Source organism: Tursiops truncatus, chromosome 2, assembly GCF_011762595.2.
Source record: "Tursiops truncatus isolate mTurTru1 chromosome 2, mTurTru1.mat.Y, whole genome shotgun sequence".
Lineage (NCBI taxonomy): Eukaryota > Metazoa > Chordata > Mammalia > Artiodactyla > Delphinidae > Tursiops > Tursiops truncatus.
The window spans coordinates 78,263,482-78,285,576 of NC_047035.1; the positions used below are offsets into that span (position 1 = coordinate 78,263,482).

The window sequence follows — 22,095 nt, forward strand, 5'->3', positions numbered from 1 at the left end:
GTATGTTTAAATTTTTAAGAAACTGCCTGTTTTCCAAAGTAGTTGTACCATTTTATATTCACACCAGTAGCATATGAGAGTTCCAGTTCCTCTTCCTTCTCACCCACACTTGATGTAGTCAGTCTTTTTAATTTTAGCCATTTTAATAGTTATGTGGTATACCTCACTGTAGCCTTAATTTGTATTTCCCTAATGACTACTGATGTTGAATGTCTGTTCATGTGCTTATTTGCCATCCATATATATTCTTTGTAGAAGCCTCTATTCAAATTGTTTGCCCATTTTTAAATTGAATTGCATGTTTTCTTATTACTGAGTTTGAATGCATACCTCTACCACTCCCAAATCCATATATAAATTAAACATGTACCTCTAGTAAACTTTCCCTGGATGAACATAGGCAAGAAACCGGTAACATGGTTGCCTCTAGGGAGGAGGAACTGGGGGAGGGGAGAACAGGAGCAAGGGAAGTCTTATTTTACATTTTACACCCTTTTGAAACTTTTGAATTTTGTAACATCTATAGCCCATTTGAAAATAAACAGTTGTGAAGGAAAAAACAAAAAAGTGTCTGTAGATATAGAAATTAAATGTGGAATCCTTTTTTCCTTCTACTTGCTATTGTATAAAGTTTATTTATAGAGCTAAAGATGAAAATTTGCATGATCCTAATTTTAAATGCAACAGATTTTGAATACATAAAGTATCTAATTACACTTTATTTACAAATGGAGTCTATACAACAAGAGGTAACATAAGATTTTCTGAATAGCTTTTATGATGAATCTTGAAAGGTAGATAAGATTTTGATAATCAAAAACATCAGGGACAATATTTCTAGTATAGTCATAGAAGAGATAAAGCCATGAAAGCAGGTCATGCTGGGAGAATGTTGGGAGTGAGCCATCAGGCTTAACATGTCAAAACCTTAAAAGCTAGAGAAAGGAGACTGTATTTATCTTGGAAGGCAATGGGAAACCACTGATTGGGAATCTACTTTTGGAAGATGACTTTTCAGTAGTTTGTTAGATGGGTTGGAATAGGTAAAGTGGGGATGGGAATACCAGTTGGGAGACTATTGCAAATCTAAAGCAAAAGTAACATGGCCTAAATTTGGGTTCTGGCAAAACTGAAGAGGAAGGAATAAGTATGGAAGACACTGAAGAAACAGAATAAAGAGAAATTCATCCTAAGCAGTTGAAAGAATAGTGGAACCCTGTACCAGCAGAGAAGACAGAAGGTAGAAGGAAAAGATAGTTCCAATATATAGAGACATAGTCTGAGGTAGCAGGAGGAGATCTGGGCAGTGATGAGCAATTTATTTGCCAATTAACATTTGTTAAATTTGTAATTTACCTTATGATTTTGTGGCCAAGAGGATATTAAGCCAATAAGCTCCAGATCATATGTGGATCTAACTGTGTGAAAGATTCTAATTTATAATACCTAGTAGATTTCTGAAAAAATGCAGTATCATAATCTTTCTCCTTCTCTCTCTCTCAAACTCTCCCTCTCTCTTTTTCCTGCTCTCTCTTCTCTTCATGTCACTTCTTAGCCAAGTTTTGAATGATGGTTTTGGACATCCTAAAATTATAATATTTCATTTTATAACTTTTATTTTACAAGCTTTCTGTAATGAGTTTTGTAAGTAAGGAAGAGAGAAAGCAAAGAAACCAGGTAATCAAGTTTCAAAACACAAGATTGTCAATAGTGTCAAATGCTTCAAAGAAATCTAAAAGGACAAGAACTTCAAAAAGTCCATGGGTTTGGAAACTAGAAGACCATTGGTGACCATTATCAGTTTGTTGTAGTAAGAAAAAGAAAATTTAATTCAAATTGATTTTAAACTAAAGGAAATCTATAGGTATAAATAAAGTCTAGAGATAAATTAGGCTTCAGGCAGTTGATCAAGCTTCCAGCTCCATTCTTTCGGCACTGCTCCCCCTACTACTCCCACCCTACTCTGCTTTGTGTTTTGACTTCATCCCCAGACTAGCATTCTTCATGGTACCTAAACGGAGAAAACTTCACACTCAGTTCTTCTTCCTCAATCACTGAAATAAGTACAAGGTTTCACTCTGATCAGATCAGCTTAGGTCAGTTCTTCCAGGCCAATTACTCTGGCTAGGGTAGCACTGTGCATTGACTGGCTTAGTCTTGGGTTACCCATCCCTTTAAGTCATGATGAATATTCTGATAGAGTTAGACTGATCATGACCATTGCTGGAGCTGCAGTTAAGATCAGTCCTACCCAGAATACCTGGCTGATATACAGTGAAAGAGAGAAGATGTGGTTGCAACTAACAATGCCTACTACAATGATCATTGACAGAACAGCTCCCAAGAGGTGGTGAGGAAAACACTAGGTAAAAAAGGACTTAGAAGCTAATGAACGAAAAGGCAATGGAGGAAGTAGGTGTAATGAATTTTCAATATCTCCGACCCTAAAAGGCAAAGAGTAAAATATAACAGTAACCAAAATAATAGGTAAAACTAAAGTTATTTGGCTCAAATGCTATCTCTTTTTAAGCTTGGTGTAGTGGAAATTTTGACTGCCTATCCATTCCTCCCTTCTTTCCAAATGCAACTTCAAATTTGACCAGTATTTGTATTATCTTCAGGCAACCTTGTGCTTGAAGGAAGTAGGCTGAGGTCTAGGTCCAGCTCCACATAATTCTATCTCCTTTGTCAGTGGTTGGTTCAGGAATGTGGCTGTGAAGCAATTCTGGCAGGTGAGAGAGGTAATGTTCACTGTAGACTTCTAGGAAACTTATCTTTGTTCTTGGGGGAGTTTCTGGGTCTCTCATTCACTCACTGTCCCACCCTGCCCCCATGAAGGAAGCATGCAGCCCTAATTGCAAACAAAGCATCCTAAAACCATAAGGAAAATAAACTTGTCATTGTGAAAGGCAGAGCAGATGGAAGGAACCAGAATCAACTATATGATTTAACAACCCTAGGGTTTATCTAGTTGCTGGACTTCAAGTCGTATAAGCCAATAAGGTCCCCATTGCAAGAAGCAGTTTGAGTCAGGTATTCTGCTACTTGCAGCCAAAATCATCATAACTGAATAAGGAACACATGAAATTTTCTTTAAGGAACCAATGAGAGGGAAAAACTAAAAACACCAGAAAAAAGAAGGGACTGATGATGAAGCTCCCAGAAGGAGAGAGAGCAAGGAAAAGCTAGCTTCAGAAAAGTGGAAGAATATTATTATTCTGAGATACATGAGAAAAGTAAGGAGTAAAGATAGACATTTTTGAGGGAAGAGGAGGGAAGTTTAGAAAGTTTTGGATTGGCTTTGATCACAACATCTTAGAAGGCAAACTCATTCCAAGAATGAATGAAAGGCTCTAAATGAAATTATAGATTTACAGAGAAGGTAAGAGTTTGTAATAATGACTTCATTCATTTCTTCCTTTATACATTCAGTATATATTTGAGGAGGTAAAAACATTACAGATACTGCTTTATACTTTATGTATAAAACATAAAATCATGCATTCTCTTGCTTTCCAGAAAAATGTAGTTTAGCTCAATGGTTCTCAAAGTATAGTTTCAATATAGCAATAACAGCTAACCTGTATAAATGCAAATTTTCAGGCCCAACTCCAAATATTGAATCAGAAATTCTGAGGGTGTAGCTCAGCAATCTATGCTTTTAACAAGCCCTCTAGATGATTCTAGTGCACACTAAAGTTTGAAAACCACTAGTCAACAGTGACGATTAATAGAGTTATGAACAAAAAGCAGTGGGAGCACAGGGAATAGAGTGCTAGGGTAAATCAAAAAGGCTTCCAGAGGAAGCAGCGTTTAAGCTTAAACTTCAAAGAATGAATAGAAGTTAGCCGATATAGATGCAAAGTATTACATGTTCCATATTTTTTAATAATACCATTGTACCACTTTTCTTTTTCAGTTATCTTTTTTCCTCTAATAGAATTTTGTTCTCTAATAGAATAGTGCTAATAGAATTCTAGCAGTTAGCCCTGAAATTCTAAGCCCTTCTAACTGGCAATAGGAGAAATCTCAACAAGAAAGGAATTAAATGTCTCCTTTCACTGCTTCTAAAGAGCAGATATTCTGCATGAAACAGCCCTTGACAATTCACTTCTAACAAAGGATTCTTATAAGATATGCAGACTTCAAACACTGGTGCTATCCCTTAAAAATGTCTATAATTCTCATTGGTTATCTCACATAACGTAAATTGAAATCTGTTTTCTGCAAATTAAACACTTTAGTTTTCTTCCATAATCATGGACTAAAAACAAATAAAATCTGGCTCAACTAAATCTCTTCTTTGAATACAGTATGAGTTTGTATCTAATTTAAATTAATACTACATAGATAAGATGGAAGCGGGAATAACATGTATTGGATGAACTAATTTTATGTTTCTTTAGTACAAATCTGGGAGGCCAAGGAGGAAGATAAATGGATAAGCAGATAGATCATGTGACATGCAATGGAGTTAACATATCCATTTGTAGGTTATAAGGAGCTATCAAAGAAACTTAACATGAACAAGGAAGTAAACGATTAACTATCCATGTAGCAAGCTCAGAAGGTAGAAGGTAGACTGGAGTGGGCCCAGGAAAGTGTCTGGCAATCAGTACCTTGTTCCTGTATTATGTGATTTTCCCTTTTAAAAAAGTTCAAACTGTGTAATTTGAAACTTTATTTTTAAAATATTCTAAAATTTGAATTTTTCAAGAATCACCATCTACTTTCCTTCAACACACATTTTGTCCTAATAGGCCCTATTGCAGTACAAAACAAGAAGCAATAATTTCACTAACTCAACCAAACTACTTCAGTAAATAATCATGCTACAGCCTGGAATTGCCCAAACAAAAATTCTTCTAATTTTCTTTACAGATATTTAAAAGTTTATTTTTTTCAGAAAACCAAAGCAATTGATTCAACAATAATAACAGTTCTAGCATGCAGCAAGTCATCATTTAACATCTAATGTTTAAACTTCTTATCATGGATGTATACAGTTTATCATGGATGTATACAGTTTATTTTCATTCCTATAAAGTTTCCACAGCTTGTAGTGATAATAAAAGTAAATAAGTATTTCGTTACAGGTACTTCAAATAGCACTACAGTACCTCTTCGACAAAATTTTTACAATATTCCAACTTTCAATATGAAACAGCTTAAAAAGGCATGGGCCAAAAAAAAAATGTATAGTAGTATCACTTAGGCAAATAAAGTCTAATAATCATACAAGCACAACACTGTTAGGATTCTCCTGTTAGGGTTGGGAAAGGAGTATATGAGACATTTACTTCAAATAAAATTACATAAATAGCTTAGGAAAATTCCCAAATATATAATTTCAGACATATTAAACCCTTGAACCTTTATTCTTGGAAAACATGAACTAGTTATCCCTTGCTTTTATGTAATGGATGTGTTCTTAAATAGTTCTGTATAAAGCAAATTTTATAAAACATCACCTTGTTTGCACTGGAGGAACACATCTCAAGGAAACATAAGAGAAATTATTCTTTAAAACACGATTCTCCTGCACATTTGTACATCGTTGGGCTTTTATCTGTACTGCTAAGTTTAATCTCTATGAATTAAACCCAAGTTTCTCAAAATTCACTTGTAAAAGCAGACTGACTTCTCCTCCCCCCCCTTCACAAAGACAATTATTACAGTACAATGTAAAATTGTTCCTTTATCCATTCTCAGTAGAGGGCTTGTCACTACATATATCTGAGAGTGCTAGGATAAATACCCACCTGTTCTTTTCACCTTAGAAAGAGAATGGTTATTTTCTCTTATTGCTAGGAAATGTCATTCTTAAAGATTTTATTAAAAATGGCAAATGTGAAGGACAATGTGTGATTACAAGCCTTTTACAGTTTGATTAAATATTCCCCAAATCATGACAGTACTGTTTAGAATGATACTCTCAATTCCATAAGCATCTTATTCCTATACGGGATTACCTTACTAACTAAAGTAACAATTTACTAATGATCAAAATAACATTCTTTAGCATTAGAATCTTGCAAAAAAACAGGAATAAAAAATAGAACTAGACCTAGTCACTGCCGTTTGATCAAACTTAATAGAATATTTAGTTTAGTCATAGGACCACTCAAAGAGGTATAAAGAAAGTTTTGCTAAGGTGAATGTAAAAGTCTTATGGAGATGCAGATCTACAGGTGAGTCTTAAGTCTACAACTACTGCTATCAATCATTAATAAGCATGTAGATGAATTGCATTCATTCCTCTGAAAAGATGGCACTGCGTACATATCATCAAAAAGATTATGGCACTTGAACATTATTCCTGACAAATAAACATGGTAAATGTATACAGGTGCATCCTAGCCTCTCTCCTACTTGTACATTTTGGGGGTAAAGATAACAGCAGGCTGGGCAAAAAAACAATTCAAATCACCTATAGAATAGGAGGGTAAACTACCGGAGTCCTAAGAATAAACAGCTTGGAAAAGAACAATGAAAATAATGCTATTATTTCTCATCCACTTTCACTTTTATTGCCTTTATATTTTTTAGCTTATAAGAAAAAATTTTGCAATGGAATTTGAACCATAGGTGTAAAATACATGAAATAATATAGTGGGGCTATCTGTAGTGGCCAAAACCCAATTTTTGCCTCTCAGTCTTTTAAGCATATATAAAAGGAGATGGTGTGTCTTAAGGAATAATTCCTTTAAAAATGAGGCTGAATTATTTGTACTACATCATGGATTTACAACATTTTCAATACAGCCAAAGTGTATGTTAAAATAAAACAAATACTTGCTTTATGGCATCAAATCATGTTCTTCCCCCTAAAAATTAATTTGGCTGTTCCTAAAACATATTACATTTCTATGTATCTTACCTCTGACTATGCAGACAAGCAACTGCCTATGAAATCATTCAATCTAATGCAGGCCTTTTGATAAAAATACATTATAAATGATAGAGGCTAAAGAGCAAGGTCACCAGAAAGACCACACATGTGTTGGTGGGTCTGTCAATTACATAACTGAATTTAAGACAACCATTTTCTCTTGTGGTCATTCCTTAAAGTGAGTAAGTTGATGTCTCTTCCAGTGAGGAGCCTGTCTGAATGTTTTGCCACAAACTGAGCATTCGAATGGTTTCTGCCCTGCATGAATTAGATAGTGTCTTTCCAGTTTAGATGGGGATCTAAAGCTTTTAGAACAAACACTGCATTGGTAAAGAAGGCCATCATTCCTCTCAGTACGCCCTGAATAACTACAACAATGACTATGATGGCTCTGCTCTGATTCCAGAAGGGCACTAGAGAGACAGGGCTGCCTGTTCCTATAGGGGGTACCAAGAATGAAATCCTCTGATTCTGCCTTCACTTTTATTTCTGATGTTTGATCTGACTCTGAGACCTCGTATTTTTGAAAACCAAGAGTCTGACATTGCTGGGAAGCACTATAGTTAACATTATCACCTTGATGAATGAAAAGTTTGTTCAAATTTTCCAATTCTACTTGGCAAAGAGATTTTCTATATGGAATCTTATCAATATGAGTTAATTTATGTCTTTTCAGGTGAGCTGACTGTCTAAAAGATTTCCCACAAACATTACAGCCAAAAGGCCTCTGTCCAGTATGAATTAAATAGTGTCTTTGTAGTTTAGATACAGAAGGAAACACTTTCTCACATTTGTCACAAGGACACATCTTATGTCCAGTATAGATGTTTTCATTTGTAACTGAAAAACCACACTGAAGCACTTCACAGTTTTCAAAGAATTCCTCACCTGATGAACCATAGATAGATACATCTTTATTATTCACAGAATTATCCATAGTTAACATGTTCTCTGGTGTAAGAATACCTTTTACGTTTTTTCCCATATTTTGGCTCTGGAAGTGCTTTTGCCAAGAAAATGGCAAAGTCAACGTTTTCTTCTTTTTATTGCCAACTGTCTTATATGTTCCATGCTTGCCAAGAGAACCCATAAATGTTCTCTGGGTTTGTTCAGGGCTCTGCTCACCGGAAATAAGTTCACAATTTTTCAAGAAACTGTTTTTAAATACTTTTTTCTCAGATCGAAAATTATCTAATTTTTTACCCCCAGCTCGTTTAAGCTTAGCCAAGATTTTTTTAACAATGGTTTTATAGTTGTAGCTTCTTTTGAGCCTGCTTGGAATTTTGCCACTTCTGGCAGGAAAACACTTGTGTCCATTGAGAATCTGCTCTGATTCAAAACATTCTTCACACTCTGGACATTGAAAAGGGACAATATAAATAGAGTGGACATCAAGTTGATTATTCTCCTCAGATTCACGTATATCACCATTTTCAAAACTATCCTGCTTTGCATTTAACTTATTAGGCAGGGGCCCTGATTCTGGACTCTTCACCTTTAATGAAAGAGTCTGAAAAGTCTTATTCCTGGCATGGATTTGTTTATGCTTCAGCAGTTTGCTTTGAATCTTAAATCCTTTTTGACAAAAACAACATTGAAAAGGTCTTTCCTCTGAATGTGTGAGTTGGTGGATTTTTAAGTGAGTTGACTGTCGAAAAGATTTACTGCACAGGACACATTTAAAAGGCCTCTGACCAGTATGAATAAGTGCGTGCCTATCAAGTTTTGACTGTGAGGGGAACAGCTTGCCACAGATTGTACACGCGTGAATGTTCTTTTTTTTCTTTGTAGGGCTGTGTGTAGGATCAGACTTGGAGCACGGGTGTAATGCCCATCTCTCCTCTGTGGTAAGAGCATGATACATTCCATACACTGGCTTTTCTTGCTTGGCCTCCAGCAGTCTTCTGACCTGTTTAACATCATTCTGGTAAGTTTCATTGTGAAGCTGTTGGTGCTTCACGAATGTCTTCAGATTCTTAAAGTGGCGTGGACAAATACTACATTTAAAAGGCAGATTATGAGTTAGTTGATGTCGTTCCAGATGAACTAGTTGTCTAAAGGTTTTATGACACACATCACATTCAAATGGCTTCTGACCAGTATGAATGAGATAATGCCTCGCTAATTTTGAGGGTGTTTCAAAATGCTTGAAGCAAATATTGCAAATATATGGCCTGTTTCTAGGTAGTTTGTTGGCTACTACACACTGTTGAATCTTTAGCATTTTAAAATTGGTTTCAGCCATCATATTCTTCAGTGATATACTCTGATGAGCTCCATAGTGTTCTTACACTCCACAGATGTCTAAAAATTAAAAATAAAAATGTATTAATTAAAAATTACTTATTCATATGAAAAGAAATAATTTAACCTGTTCTTTGGCTAAAGGTATTAAAGGCAATAGGGAACCTCAACTCTTCCTGTGTCTAAAAGTAAGTTAGGGCTTCCCTGGTGGCGCAGTGGTTGACAGCCCACCTGCCAATGCAGGGGACACGGGTTCGTGCCCCGGTCCGGGAGGATCCCACATGCCACGGAGCGACTGGGCCCGTGAGCCATGGCCGCTGAGCCTGCGCGTCCAGAGCCTGTGCTCCGCAACGGGAGAGGCCACAACAGTGAGAGGCCCGCTTAGATACTTTAGAATCATTAAACTAATTTCACTCATACAGAGAAATGAGAAGTCTTTAAAAGAAATACTTAAAAATGTATATAATTTTAAGCTATATTTCTAATTAATTGAGATGATACATTAAAAGGGGACTGAGTTGAATTTCTTAACATTAAATAAATCTTTTAATTCCAATTTTCCTAGTCCACTATTAAGTAGATTTGTCATTTTTCAAAAATTGGGCTAGAAAGATAAAGAGTGTAAGAAATAAAATATAATACTAAAATTAAGACATATCTGCATTCAATTATAGCATACCTTGGACATGATCTGAGAATGGAATGTTTTAGTTATCAAAATTCCTAGCCACATCATTAGCAATATTTACTCTCAGTTACTTCTTTGGACCAACAAAGATAACATAAACAACTGGGAGAAAATGTCCCAGAAAACCTGGATTCTAGTCCCGGATTTGCCATCATATGAACTTGGTGGCAAGAAGAAGGAAATATAGATTCCTCATCTCTAAATCAGGGAAAATGCCTCCTGGCCTGCCTACCACATTGAGTTGTTGGGAGAATCAATGGAGATAACCTAAATGTGTTGGAAAACTGAAGCAATGTATAAATGTAAGGTATTATTTAGCTCAACACTAATCAGATTTAAAAACTTTATCCTTATCTACTTAATATCATTTTTAGGGTTTCTAACTAAGAGATAAACACACTAAACAAACATTTCTTTTTATTTCTCCTTTCCACTTTGTTGTAGAAGTCCTAAAAGACAAGTACAAAGGCAATGAGGTTGACACACCGGCTACTTATATACTTATCTATGGCTAAGTAATTGAAAGTCTGAGTGTAGTTTACTTTTCAGGCAGTAGAATAAAAAGGTCATTTTGGTCTCAGTTAATATAGGACACATGCAAAAGCTTACCAGGAACTTTCTCAACCATTTTATACCCTGTCTTCTCCTAACTGAAAAGCCAATTTTCTTCTCATTCTTCGTCTTCTACTGCATTTTCCTTAAATAAGGAAGCCAGAGATTAAAAAAAGCTGTGCCAGCTCTCTAATGTTGTATCTTCTAGTTGAGATCAGAGAGTTGATAAATCTACCAGAAACTCAGTGTTCTTTTGTCAGATGATTTAGTGAATATCCAACATATATGCTGTGTGCTATTATCTATTTTCTCCTAGAAGACACCTTAAACACAAAATCACAAACACACCCACTGTGGTTCTCTTCAGGAATCTGATTTAAAAACAGAAAAAAAAAATTCATTTATTGTGCAAATTATATTCTAATTGTTTTATCATAGTGGTTTTCAAACTGCATGTCACTACCCATTAGTGGATTGTGCAATCACTTTAGTGGGTCATGCTCAGCACTTTTGTTTAATAGAGTAGAAAATATCAGATTGCATAACATATGGTAAGGATAAATCTGTTTTGTGAAACTTCGATAGGAGGAGGTAAAAACCTGTGAAACCTGTTCCTGGCATACCTCCTTACACACTAGACAGAGGAACCTACAACAAATCAATCACTTTATTCAAAGTGGCAAGTAATCTATTAAGTAAGATTGGGGCCCATAGGATGAGACAGGATTACTAAGGATTATTAATTTTCTTCAACTGACCCATATAACCCCAAAATATTTATCAGAAAAATCTAATTAGAGGCCAAAGGTAATATGCCACACAAATAATCTGACTGCAAGCCACTATATTAATTTATAAAATATACCATATAACCCAGATATCCACGTTAGCAACAATCAGCTGTTGATGCTATTACTATGCACTTTGACAACACTGAGTTAGAGAAATTACAGGTGAATGTACTCCAAATCCCTAAAATGCTAACACAGCAGCAGTTACGAGGATTAAAATTAAGTGAATTGCCAAGAACTTGGCAATTTATTTAATTCCCGTCAGGCAAAATCAGGTGTTGAGGTGTCAATTAGGACAATGAGCCAAACTGCAAGTAATAATCAAGTCTTTATTCACTTACTGCCACAGTGCAAGCAAGAGGCTAAAAAAGTACTGGTTCCCCAGTGGTCGATTAAATGGAACACTAGGTGAGGGTTAGGTGGATGCAATGCACAATCATCTCTCTGCAAAGGAGGCTGGAACAAAAGGTTTCTGCCTCTTTATGGACCTGTGGGCCAGGGGAGGAGGAAGGAAGAGCTACAAGTGGAATGGTCCTGGGTCAAAATGGAGAAAAGTACCTCAGTCAAGGCTGCCCCCTCCACCTTCCCTCCCTTTGCAATAAGGAGGTATTGGTGGAGGCACCTGGGAAGTACCTCGGCCAAGGCCCTCAGAATGGAAGTACCTGAGCCAGGAATGCAATACAGTATGAGCATGGCTAGTGGGAGGGAAGGGGTGAGTCCTTGACTGCAACTCCCTCCAGAAAACTGCAGTGCACTGGCCATGCCCAAGTCTGGTGTGGCAAGAGCAGCTTCCCCCGAAGAGGCCAGCCAGGCAAAGCCACGCAATTGTCTATGGTCGGGCCTGAAAGATCACACATAGGATTCTGGCCTGTAGCCAGGGTCCTCAGCTCCTATTGTGTATTTCTTCTTTCCTTTAATAGTTTCTTTGGAACACTTGAAAAAAATCCCACACTAGAACCACACACATGACAACCATTTCTGATTATAACAGGAATTGACTACCTATAGTTACTGTGCCAAAAAGAGACTATGGCTTATCAACTAACACTAGCACTAAGACCGGATACTATTGTCAGTTGCGTCCACACCATGTGGGAAAGCACTTACTGGAAGCCCTATATTGTTAGAATCACCGGTGGCAAGCAGTGATCTCATCTGCTATTTATAAGTGACAGCTAAGGGATCCCCAAGCTCCAAATGCAGTCCCACGCGTACTTAAGCATATGCACAGTAATTTGATAGAACTCCAAATCCCACTTCTACTGATTTCTCTGTGTTCTCAAATGACCTTTTTTGTCGGTCATATTTCAAAAACAAATCCAACAGCATGTAATTTTTCCTATGTTAAAGTGAAAATAAAAGATGGTAAATCTCAATGGGTCAACCCCCAGATTACCCTGACTACAGCAAGATACACTCCGTTATAAAACTGTGAAAACTGATCTCAAAAAATTCCAACGATACTTCAAGGCCGAAAGCCTGTTGGTTTTCCAGTCTTAATAACACCATTAAAACGAGGTGAGGATATCACAAAAGTAAATGAACAAGAAACACAAGAACTGAGAGAAAGTTAGAGAACTTTCAGTTACGGAATAACCTCTGGCGACATTTTTCACAGCCTTTCCCTCTCTGTAGCTGCTTCTGCCCACTTCTCCCGGCCCCCTCTCTTGACCTTGAACCCTCACCTCTTCCTCTCAGAGGGATTGCACAGGACACAGATCCTGACAACTGGCCCTCGCCCTAATTGCCCACAACCAGTAAGCACCTAGGAGTCGAGCCAGAGTTCAGAGACTGCAAAATCCCACACCAGGAAAGTAAAGGCAAGGATGAAAACTGCTTTGGCCACAGAGAGGGGGAAAAATGCCACATGTGATACGACCCACTGCAGGGGAAAGTATCGTTTTTTGCAATTCCTCTCAGAGATTCCCGCTCCCCATGAGCTGCAGTCAGAAGGCGGGGATGTGGGAAAAGCAAAGGAGCTGAGGTCGTGGCGCCCCCGTTCTGGGTCCCCGGGCACCTTGGAGGGACCGAGGCAGGCCCGACCTTTCCCGGGGAGGGTCGCTCCACCTCACATCTGGGTTCTTGAAATCCTCCTCACGCACCTGGAGCTGGCACGGGCCCGCGAGCCGCGCATCTCAAGGGCCAGGAGCCGCGAAGGCAGCGCGCACACGTCCTCAGGGCCGGCGCGGCGACGGGCTGAGTGCGCAGGCGCGGAGCTCGGAAGCGCCGCCGGACGCGGTCCGACTGGAAACAGGCTCCCTCCAACCCAGGGCCGCAGTCGCGTCGGCTAGCCTGCGAGTCTCAGAGGAAAAAGGGGCTCCAGAAGTGCGTGCCCCGGGCCGCTCACCCGGCCCTGCAATTGTGGGGAGAAGAGAATAGAGGAGTGAAGAAGGGGGCATTTTCCATCTCACCTCAGTCCTCGGCTAGGAAAACCACGTAGCCCTGACCAGTGGGCTCAAGGCCCTGCTGGAAACTGGTGAGCCCGCGTTCAGAGACCACTCTTCTAGTCCTCTCTAATGTCAGAGGGCCCATGGTAAACAAAACGCCATGTATCAGGGCCTTTCTGTGCCAGCCCTGTCCTGGGCACTCTGGACGTTGTCAGAATATAGCGCAGGGGTCAGGGACATGGGCTTTGCGGTCAGGCATACCTGGGCTCCACTCACAGCTCTACCAATATCCTGATAGCCCCGGAACTTCTTAGCTTCTTTGAGCTTCATTCCTTCCGTATTTTTTAGTTGTCTACAATGTACAAAGCCCTGTGCTCAGCTTCTGAGTTTCTTCAGATTTCTCTGACAGATGAAATGGATGTAAAGTGCTCAACATAGTGCCCGGTGCATAATAAACTCCCATATAGCTATCATTTATTAATTACTATTTTCAAATTAAATATAACAACGTTATGAAGTGATAGGATACCATTTTAAAATGAGGAAAATGAGACAGACGTTAAGGAACTTAACTTTGCACAGCTGATAAATGATGGAGGTGGGATCTGAACACAGGTAGTCCTGCGCTTTTAATTCACTACTGCTTCTCAGATTGTGGATATGTCAACATTTTATGTAGACACAATTAAGGGTTAAATGTTTAGTGCAGTTACAAACTAGGGTGGCACATTATTACTGAATAAGATGCTTGGGTATGTACTGAAGATTTTAAGTACAGAAGACATTAGAGAAGAATTTATTGTGGTTTTTGCAGGTTCTGAGTGTATATGTCTCAGCTTGAGATGAGAAAATGAGAACAAGTAACAAGCATATTTTTTCAACTGTAAGTATCTTTTTACATTACTTTTCAAGGACCATTGAAAACAAAAATTGTTATTTCTGATGTTGGTATATGCGCCTCTGTTTAAAAAGGGAGAAGTTGGGCCAATGAAAAGTCTATTTTCCATGTGATAACATGAGGAAATGGCTAATAGGAAATAAGCTTTTGCTTCTCACGAAACAACCTTGGAAGAGTCACATTTGGGAAAGGTTGAAACCCTTTCTTTCAACAGAAACAGAGACGGAGAGAGGAGGGGAAAAGCTTTATGTATCCTGAGTGCTAATCCCAGGGTGGGGATGCGGATTATTCAGAGTTGCTTCATTCTGCAGCTTCTCTTGGAAGCTCAGCTCAGTCAAACCAAGGAAACAGTTGCACCCATCACCAGCCACATAAGTCTTTAGGAGAGATATGCAGATCATGAGAGACTGTTACCTGAGGTTGGGGACCAATGGAGGGTGCATTACCTGCAAAACAGGTAGGCCTTTGCACCAAGAGCCTGAATATGGAGTGAGGAACACAAGTGGATAAGCTGTTATAAGATAGGCCACAAACCCTATCTTATAACCTCCCCCATTTACCCTGAGAGCTATCTCAGGAACTTTCTGGTAAAAAAAAAAAGGAGAAATTACTGTGAATAAGAGTCATCTGGAAGATTTCATTGAATAGGTGGGATTTGATTTGAACAGGGACTTAGTAATAGGTACAATATGAATAATAGAAAATGTGGGACAGGATAGAACATTGTAGGGAGATATGGTAGTAGTGACAAGGAAAACTAAAGGAATGGCTTGGTATACATTTGGGTTAGTATCTTACCTCTGCAACTTACTAGTGTGTGCCCTTAAAAGTTATTTAACCTTTTTAAACCTTATTTTCCTCATCTTTAAAATAAGGATATAATCAATCATTCATTTATTCAATGGCATATCATGTACCAAGCACAAAGGAGTCACTTCTAAGTACATACAAATGAAAGTGAGGCCCTTGATTTCAATGAAGTTTTCAGCTAAACATACAAAGAAGTACAATATGATAAGAGAAGTTACGTACAGGGAAGGAGAGAGAAGCAGGAATATCTAAATCTTCCTGGAGGCTTCAGGTAGAACTGGTTTTTGGGTTGAGGTTTTAATGATCCACGCACCCATTCATCCTACATATATTTTATGAAGCACTTTCTGTGTGCCAAGCCCGGTTCTAGGTAATGGAGATAGTAGTGGACAAATTAAAAAGTCAAAAATCCCTGTCTACCTAGAGATTATAGTTGATGTTTTATATATGCCTACTGAGGGTTACAGACAATAAGTTACATAAGTAAAATACATAATATGTTAGATATTGAAAGAACTGAGGAGAGAAAATAAGTATAGGAGAGGGCTATGAAAATTTGGGGGGAGAGGGCTTGCTGGCATTCTAGTAGATGGCCAGGGGTGACCTTTCTGAGAAGTTCTGTGATTTTTGAGTTGAGGCCTGATAGAAAGAGGGAACCATGCTCATGCTCCATGTTTAGAGAACCCACTGCTCACCAGGCACTTTGCAAGAAGCTGGGAAAGGCCTTAAATGCTTTGCAAAGGTTTTTGTCTTCTTTTTTTGTTGTTGTTATAAATTTATTTATTTTATTTATTTATTTTTGGCTGTGTTGGGTCTTCGCTGCTGTGCGTGGGCTTTCTCTAGTTGCGGCGAGCGGGGGCTACTCTTCGTTGTAGTGTGTGGGCTTCTCGTTGTGGTGGCTTCTCATTGCGGAGCGCGGGCTCTAGGCGCACGGGCTTCAGTAGTTGCGGCGTGCAGGCTCAGTAGTTGTGGCTCACGGACTCTAGAGCACAGGCTCAGTAGTTGTGGTGTGCGGGCTTAGTTGCTCCACGGCATGTGGGATCTTCCCGGACCAGGGATCAAACCTGTGTCTCCTGCATTGGCAGGTGGATTCTCAACCACTGCGCCACCAGGGAAGCCCCTCTTCTTCTTTTTTAATCCAGTAGGCAATGGAAAATTATTGAAGAATCTTGATCATAGGTAGGGCATGCTTAGATTTGTGTCTTAGAAAACTCACTCCGAAGTTATATGGATAATGAAATGGAGGAGGCAAAATTAGAATAGCCATGCTGTCATCTGGGGGCTTCCTCCTCCTTGAATATCTGGTTAACTTAGGTGAAAATCTAATTCTGTGGCATGTGACAGTCTTCATGATACCTGTGAGTTCTCACAGCTTGCTCCTAGTGTGTGTCTGTCCTCTGTAGTCCTTAACCTTTAGGGCTATCTCTATATTCAAACCATTGAATATAGAACTTATTCATCAAGTTCTAGAAAAACACTCACTCATAGTTGTCTGTGTGTGTGTGTGTGTGAGTGTGTATGTGTATGTGTGTGTGTGTGTGTGTCTAAATACTTTACTGAAGATTTAGGAGTCACTATGGGATGGGGCTTCAACTGAAAGTATGTGGGGCCTTGGGAGCAAGTCAACCGGTACCAAGCGCATTCAACATAATTGCATTTGAAAGGAGTTCACACTTTCAGCATCTGTCATGCCTTTTGGAATATTTTAAAGACAAATTTTGAAACTGAGTTTTTCTTTTTAATTTAAGTAGAGTTGATTTACATATTATATTAGTTTCAGGTATATAGTGTGGTGATTCAGTATTTTTACAGATTATACTCCCTTAAGAGTTATTACAAGATAATGGCTAGAATTCCCTGTGCTATACATATATTCTTGTTGCTTATCTATTTTATACATAGTAGTTTGTGTCTCTTAATCCTATACCCCTAGTTTGCCCCTCCCTTCTTCCTCTCCCCTTTTGTAACCACTAGTTTGTTTTCTATATCTGTAAGTCTATTTCTGTTTTGCATATACGTTCATTTGTATTATTTCCTAGATTCCACATATAAGTGACTTCATACAGTATTTGTCTTTCTCTGTCTGACTTATTTCAGTAAGCATAATATTCTGTAGGTCCATTCATGTTGCTGCAAATGGTGGAATTTCATTCTTTTTTTAATGGCTGATTAGTATTCCATTGTGTGTACGTGTGTGTGTATATATATATGTGTGTGTGTGTGTGTATATATTTTATATATATATATGCCACATCTTCTTTATTCATTTATCTTTTCATGGCACTTGGGTTGCTTCCATGTCTTGGCTATTGTAAATAGTGCTGCTATGATCATTGGGGTGTATGTATCTTTTCGAAGTATGGTTTTCTCTGGGTATATGCCCAGGAGTGGGATTGCTGGATCATATGGTAGTTCTATTTTTAGTTTTTTAAGGAACCTCCATACTGTTCTCCATAGTGGCTGTACCAATTTACATTCCTACCAGCAGTGTAAGAGGGTTCCCTTTTCTCCACACCTTGTCCAGCATTTACTGTTTGTACACATTTTGGTGATGGCTGCTTGTTTTTATCCAATGACAGACAGAATCTCAATCTTAATTTCAATCCCTCCCTCTCTCTCTGTTCTCTTGTGGTTACTCTCTTGCCTCCTTTTAATTAACTATTAGAAAACCTTGAATTTGAACCTTGTTTTTCCTGTAGGTAGAATGTGTTACCCAGGGTTTTCAGAACCTTAACTGGATAGCATGGTGAATATTTGTTTGAAGACATTTTTGCAACCCAGTTGTCCTCCTGTCATAAATTTGATTCTTGTGCCTGTCTCCTTGACTTTGATGTGTATGCCATGACCAAGCTTGTATCTCAGTCACTATCTTGGACTTTTAAGGGTAAGTCTAGTCAATTCTCAAAGCTTTTCTTATTTTTTTTGAATTTGCTTTTCAGTTAGTTCAGGTGTTGGTTTTATTTGACTTTATAGTTCTTCTCAGAAATTTTAAATCATTAAGCTCTACAAAATTTATGCGGTCAAGGACATGATCTGTCTTGGTCACCTCTGCATCCTCAGAGTCCAAAGCAGTACCAGGCATGTAACAGATGCACAGCAGATATTTGTTAATAAATGAATGCATGCCTGAATATTTACACAAAACTTTGGTGGGTTTTCTTAATTTTGTATTGGACTTTAAAAATTATTTCACTTTAAATTTGTGTTCTCTAAGAAAAAGCCAGAAATTGCATTTTAAAAGAAGATATTTGATTATACACAATTCTTCTTCTTTTGCTTTTATATAAAAAAATAAAAATACCAAGTACCTTCTTTATTTCTTTTAAAACCTGAAATTCTGTATCCCCCAAGAATCTCTCTCTAAGCTTTTTTTCTATTTTAAATATAGTAGGATGTATATGTCAATCCTAATTTCCCAGTTTATTCCCCCCTTCCCCCCCAGTAACCATAGGTTTGTTTTCTACATCTGTAACTCTATTTCTTTTCTGTAAATAAATTCATTTGTACCATTTTCTAAGATTCCACATATAAATATCATATAATGTTTGTCTTTCTCTGTCTGACTTACTTCACTCAGTATGACAATCTCTCGGTCCATCCATGTTGCTGCAAAGGGCATTATTTCATTCTTTTTTATGTCTGAGTAGTAGTCCATTGTATATATATACCACATCTTCTTTGTCTGCTCCTCTGTTGATGGACATTTAGGTTATTTCCATGTCTTGGCTATTGTAAATAGTGCTGCAATGAACATTGGGGTGCATGTATCTTTTTGAATTATGGTTTTCTCCAGATATATACCCAGGAGTGGAATTGCTGAATCATATGCTAATTCTCTTTTTTCAGTCTTTTGAGGAGCCTCCATACTGTTTTCCATAATGGTTGCACCAATTTACATTCCCATCAAAAGTGTAGGAGGGTTCCCTTTTCTCTACATCCTCTCCAACATTTATTATTTGTAGACTTTTTGATGATAGCCATTCTGACAGGTGTGAAATGATATCTCATTGTTGCTTTTATTTGCATTTTTCTAATAATCAGGGATGTTGAGCATCTTTACATGTCATTATTAGCCATCTGTATGTCTTCTTCAGAAAAATGTCTATTCAGATCTGCTCATTTGTTGATTGGGTTGTTTGTTTTTTTGATATTGAGTAGTATGAGCGGTTTATATATTTAGGATATTAACTCCTTGTCAGTCATATTATTTGCAAATATTTTTCCCATTGAGTTTTTTTTTTATTTATTTACTTTGTTTTTGGCTGCGTTGGGCCTTCCTTGCTGTGCGTGGGCTTTCTCTAGTTTCAGGGAGCAGCGGCTACTCTTCATTGTGGTGGGCAGGCCTCTCATTGTGGTGGCTTCTCTTGTTGCAGAGCATGGGCTCTAGGCGCACGGGCTTCAGTAGTTGTGGCACGTGGGCTCAGTAGTTGTGGCGCACAGGCTTAGTTGCCCTGTGGCATATGGGGTCTTCCCGGACCAGGGCTCGAACCTGCATTGGCAGGTGGATTCTTAACCACTGCACCACCAGGGAAGCCCCCACATTGAGCTTTAATGCTTGTTGAAGCCTGTTCCTGCCCCCCAGTGACTGGCCTAGCAGAGAGCTTACATCTACTGTTTTCATCCCACCTCTTATCTTTCCTCTCTCCTCTTCCTCCTCCTTCTGTGGAGCAACCAATAAAACCATCTGGTCACCTGCAACTAATCTACCAAAATCTGTATCCCTCAGGTGTCAGTTTCTACTCCCAATTATCAAAGAATTTTTTTTTATTATTGAAGTACAGTTGACTTACAATATTAGTTTCAGGTGTATAGCATAATAATTTGATATTTTTATAGATTATATTCCATACAAAGTTATTATAAAATATTGACTATATTCCCTATGCTGTATATTACATCCTTGTAACTTACTTATTTTATACCTAGTAGTTTGTACCTCTTATCCCCTTCACCTGTTTGGCCCCTCTTCCCATCACTGCCGCCTCTGGTAATGACTAGTTTATTCTCTGTATCTGTGAGTCTGTTTCTGTTTTGTTATAATTGTTCCTTTGTTTTATTTTTTAGATTCCACATATAAATGAAAACATACAGTATTTGTACACTCTACGTCAATCCATGTTGTCACAAATGGCAAAATTTGATTCTTTTATGGCTGGGTAATATTCCATTGTATACATATACCACATCTTCATCCATTCATCAGTTGGTGGACACTTGGGTTGCTTCCATATCTTGGCTATAGTAAATAATGCTGCTATGAACATTGGGTGCTTACATCTTTTTGAATTCGTGTTTTTCAAAGAATTTTTCTAACAAAGACAGCTCTCCCTTTCTAAGGTGAATAAAATCTCTTTCTCATCATATAGTTCTAAGAGGATTTTTGGTGAATAAAATCTTCTCCTCCTCATCATGTATTTCCTTGAGAAAAATATTTGCCATCTCTGTATATTTTGCTACATGGCTTCTGAGGGAAGGGTGGCAGTGGCTGGGGTTGGGGAGTGGTCATTTGGGATCAGAAGGTAAAACGTAGTAGAGCTGTATTTTACTTAAAGTAGTTGGACCACCTCCAACTCATAGGCTAGTATCGATCTCCTAAAGCGTTGCTGGAAATTTTCTCGAAAGCTCCATTGGTGATAATGCCTATTGGATTTCTGGGTCTAGTTAGGTAGCACCATCCTACCCCACTCTCTATCTGTTGGTTCAAATTCAGTAGCACTGGGGTTCTAGAGTTACCCTAAAAGCAGGCAGGATTCCCAATATAGGACTTTGACCACATTTGTTCACCCTTAAGTCAGGGCGACCACTGGACCACTTTACACAAAGTTTTGTGTAAAGACCACTGGACCGTCATTGACTATGGAGACCCCTCCAACTATTATAATACCAGGGTCTAGGCTAACCAAGGAGGGAAGGCAGAACTGTGGTATCTACCAAGCTTTTTTGTTTATGGTGTCAGAAGAGCTTGATGCTATGACCTTTCTCCTGTTTCTGGATCTTAATTTCTGGAGGACTGTTCTTCTCACAAGCACATTCCACCAAAAAACACCCATCTTCACAAGAGTGGGAACATATGGAGGTATTTCTCTGCTTAGCCTCCACCCCCAAGTGGTGCTGTGGATGGTAAAACTGTCGCCAGCGGCTGCTAGATTCCAGGGGCAAATATGTAAGATATTACTGATGTCTTGTTTAGGACTGGCTTCCCAGCTAGGTAAAAATTCAGTAGTCATGGTTTGTGTTTAAGGCCCAGGGATTTTTCTAGCATGTTCTCTGATCCAAAGTAAGGAAGTCACTTACCCCGTAATGAGGGGGCTTTGGTGTTAGAAATCTGAACTTGGGTGACTGAGCTCCACCCTCTGCTCGGCTGGATTTGTACCCTTATTTCTAACCCTGAACAGTTCCCTCTCTTCCTCCCCTTGAATAACTTCTTTAAGAGCAAGGAGTGGGAAGGATAACTCACAATTTCACAGGAAGTTCTGAGCTTCTCCTGTGACGTTTTGCTTTAAAATCCTCCTACAGCAACTTTCTTCAACAAGCCTGAGTTTTCCAAACTGCTTTCTAATAGCAACGTGGAATGCTTTGTGGCAAAAGCTGCTTAAGTTTTAACACAAGCACAAAGGTCATTTCTCCTTCCAGCTGTTACATTGTCAAAAATATGACTTACAAATCCAGGCAGTTTACCACATTTTTAAGTATTGTTAAGCAGTCAGCTACCCAGTGTACCCCAAGGGATGCATTGGAAGCTTTGTGATGACATAAATTCCTAATTCTGGATCCTGCAAACTTTAATTATTGTCCACATCCCAACTGTCATTTCTCTAATAGTTCAGGGAATG

The 22,095-nt window shown here is 38.4% G+C and overlaps 1 protein-coding gene and 1 long non-coding RNA gene across 6 annotated transcripts in view; one reads left to right on the plus strand and one right to left on the minus strand.

Annotated features, from left to right (window-relative positions):
* Window positions 1-3,449: 3,449 nt before the first annotated feature.
* Window positions 3,450-13,365, minus strand: ZNF770 (zinc finger protein 770). 5 transcript variants are annotated; one of them, XM_019935248.3, is made up of 3 exons: window positions 13,270-13,334; window positions 10,434-10,521; window positions 3,450-9,196 (listed from the first exon to the last, which is right to left on the minus strand). In XM_019935248.3, exon 3 carries the CDS (start codon window positions 9,138-9,140, stop codon window positions 7,059-7,061), a length of 2,082 nt encoding a protein of 693 aa, XP_019790807.1. In that variant the 5' UTR covers window positions 9,141-9,196; window positions 10,434-10,521; window positions 13,270-13,334; the 3' UTR covers window positions 3,450-7,058. The 5 variants fall into 5 exon arrangements, with proteins under 5 accessions (XP_019790807.1, XP_019790805.1, XP_019790806.1 ...); XM_019935246.3 differs by lacking the exon at window positions 10,434-10,521 and having other exon boundaries at window positions 13,270-13,365; XM_019935247.3 differs by lacking the exon at window positions 10,434-10,521 and having other exon boundaries at window positions 13,211-13,358.
* Window positions 13,366-13,443: 78 nt separating this feature from the next.
* Window positions 13,444-22,095, plus strand: part of LOC109550000 (uncharacterized) — a 151,077-nt gene continuing 142,425 nt past the window's right edge. The window contains exons 1-2 of the long non-coding RNA XR_012330045.1: window positions 13,444-13,643; window positions 14,369-14,437. This is a non-coding gene — a long non-coding RNA (uncharacterized lncRNA). The remainder of the gene's footprint in view (window positions 13,644-14,368; window positions 14,438-22,095) is intronic.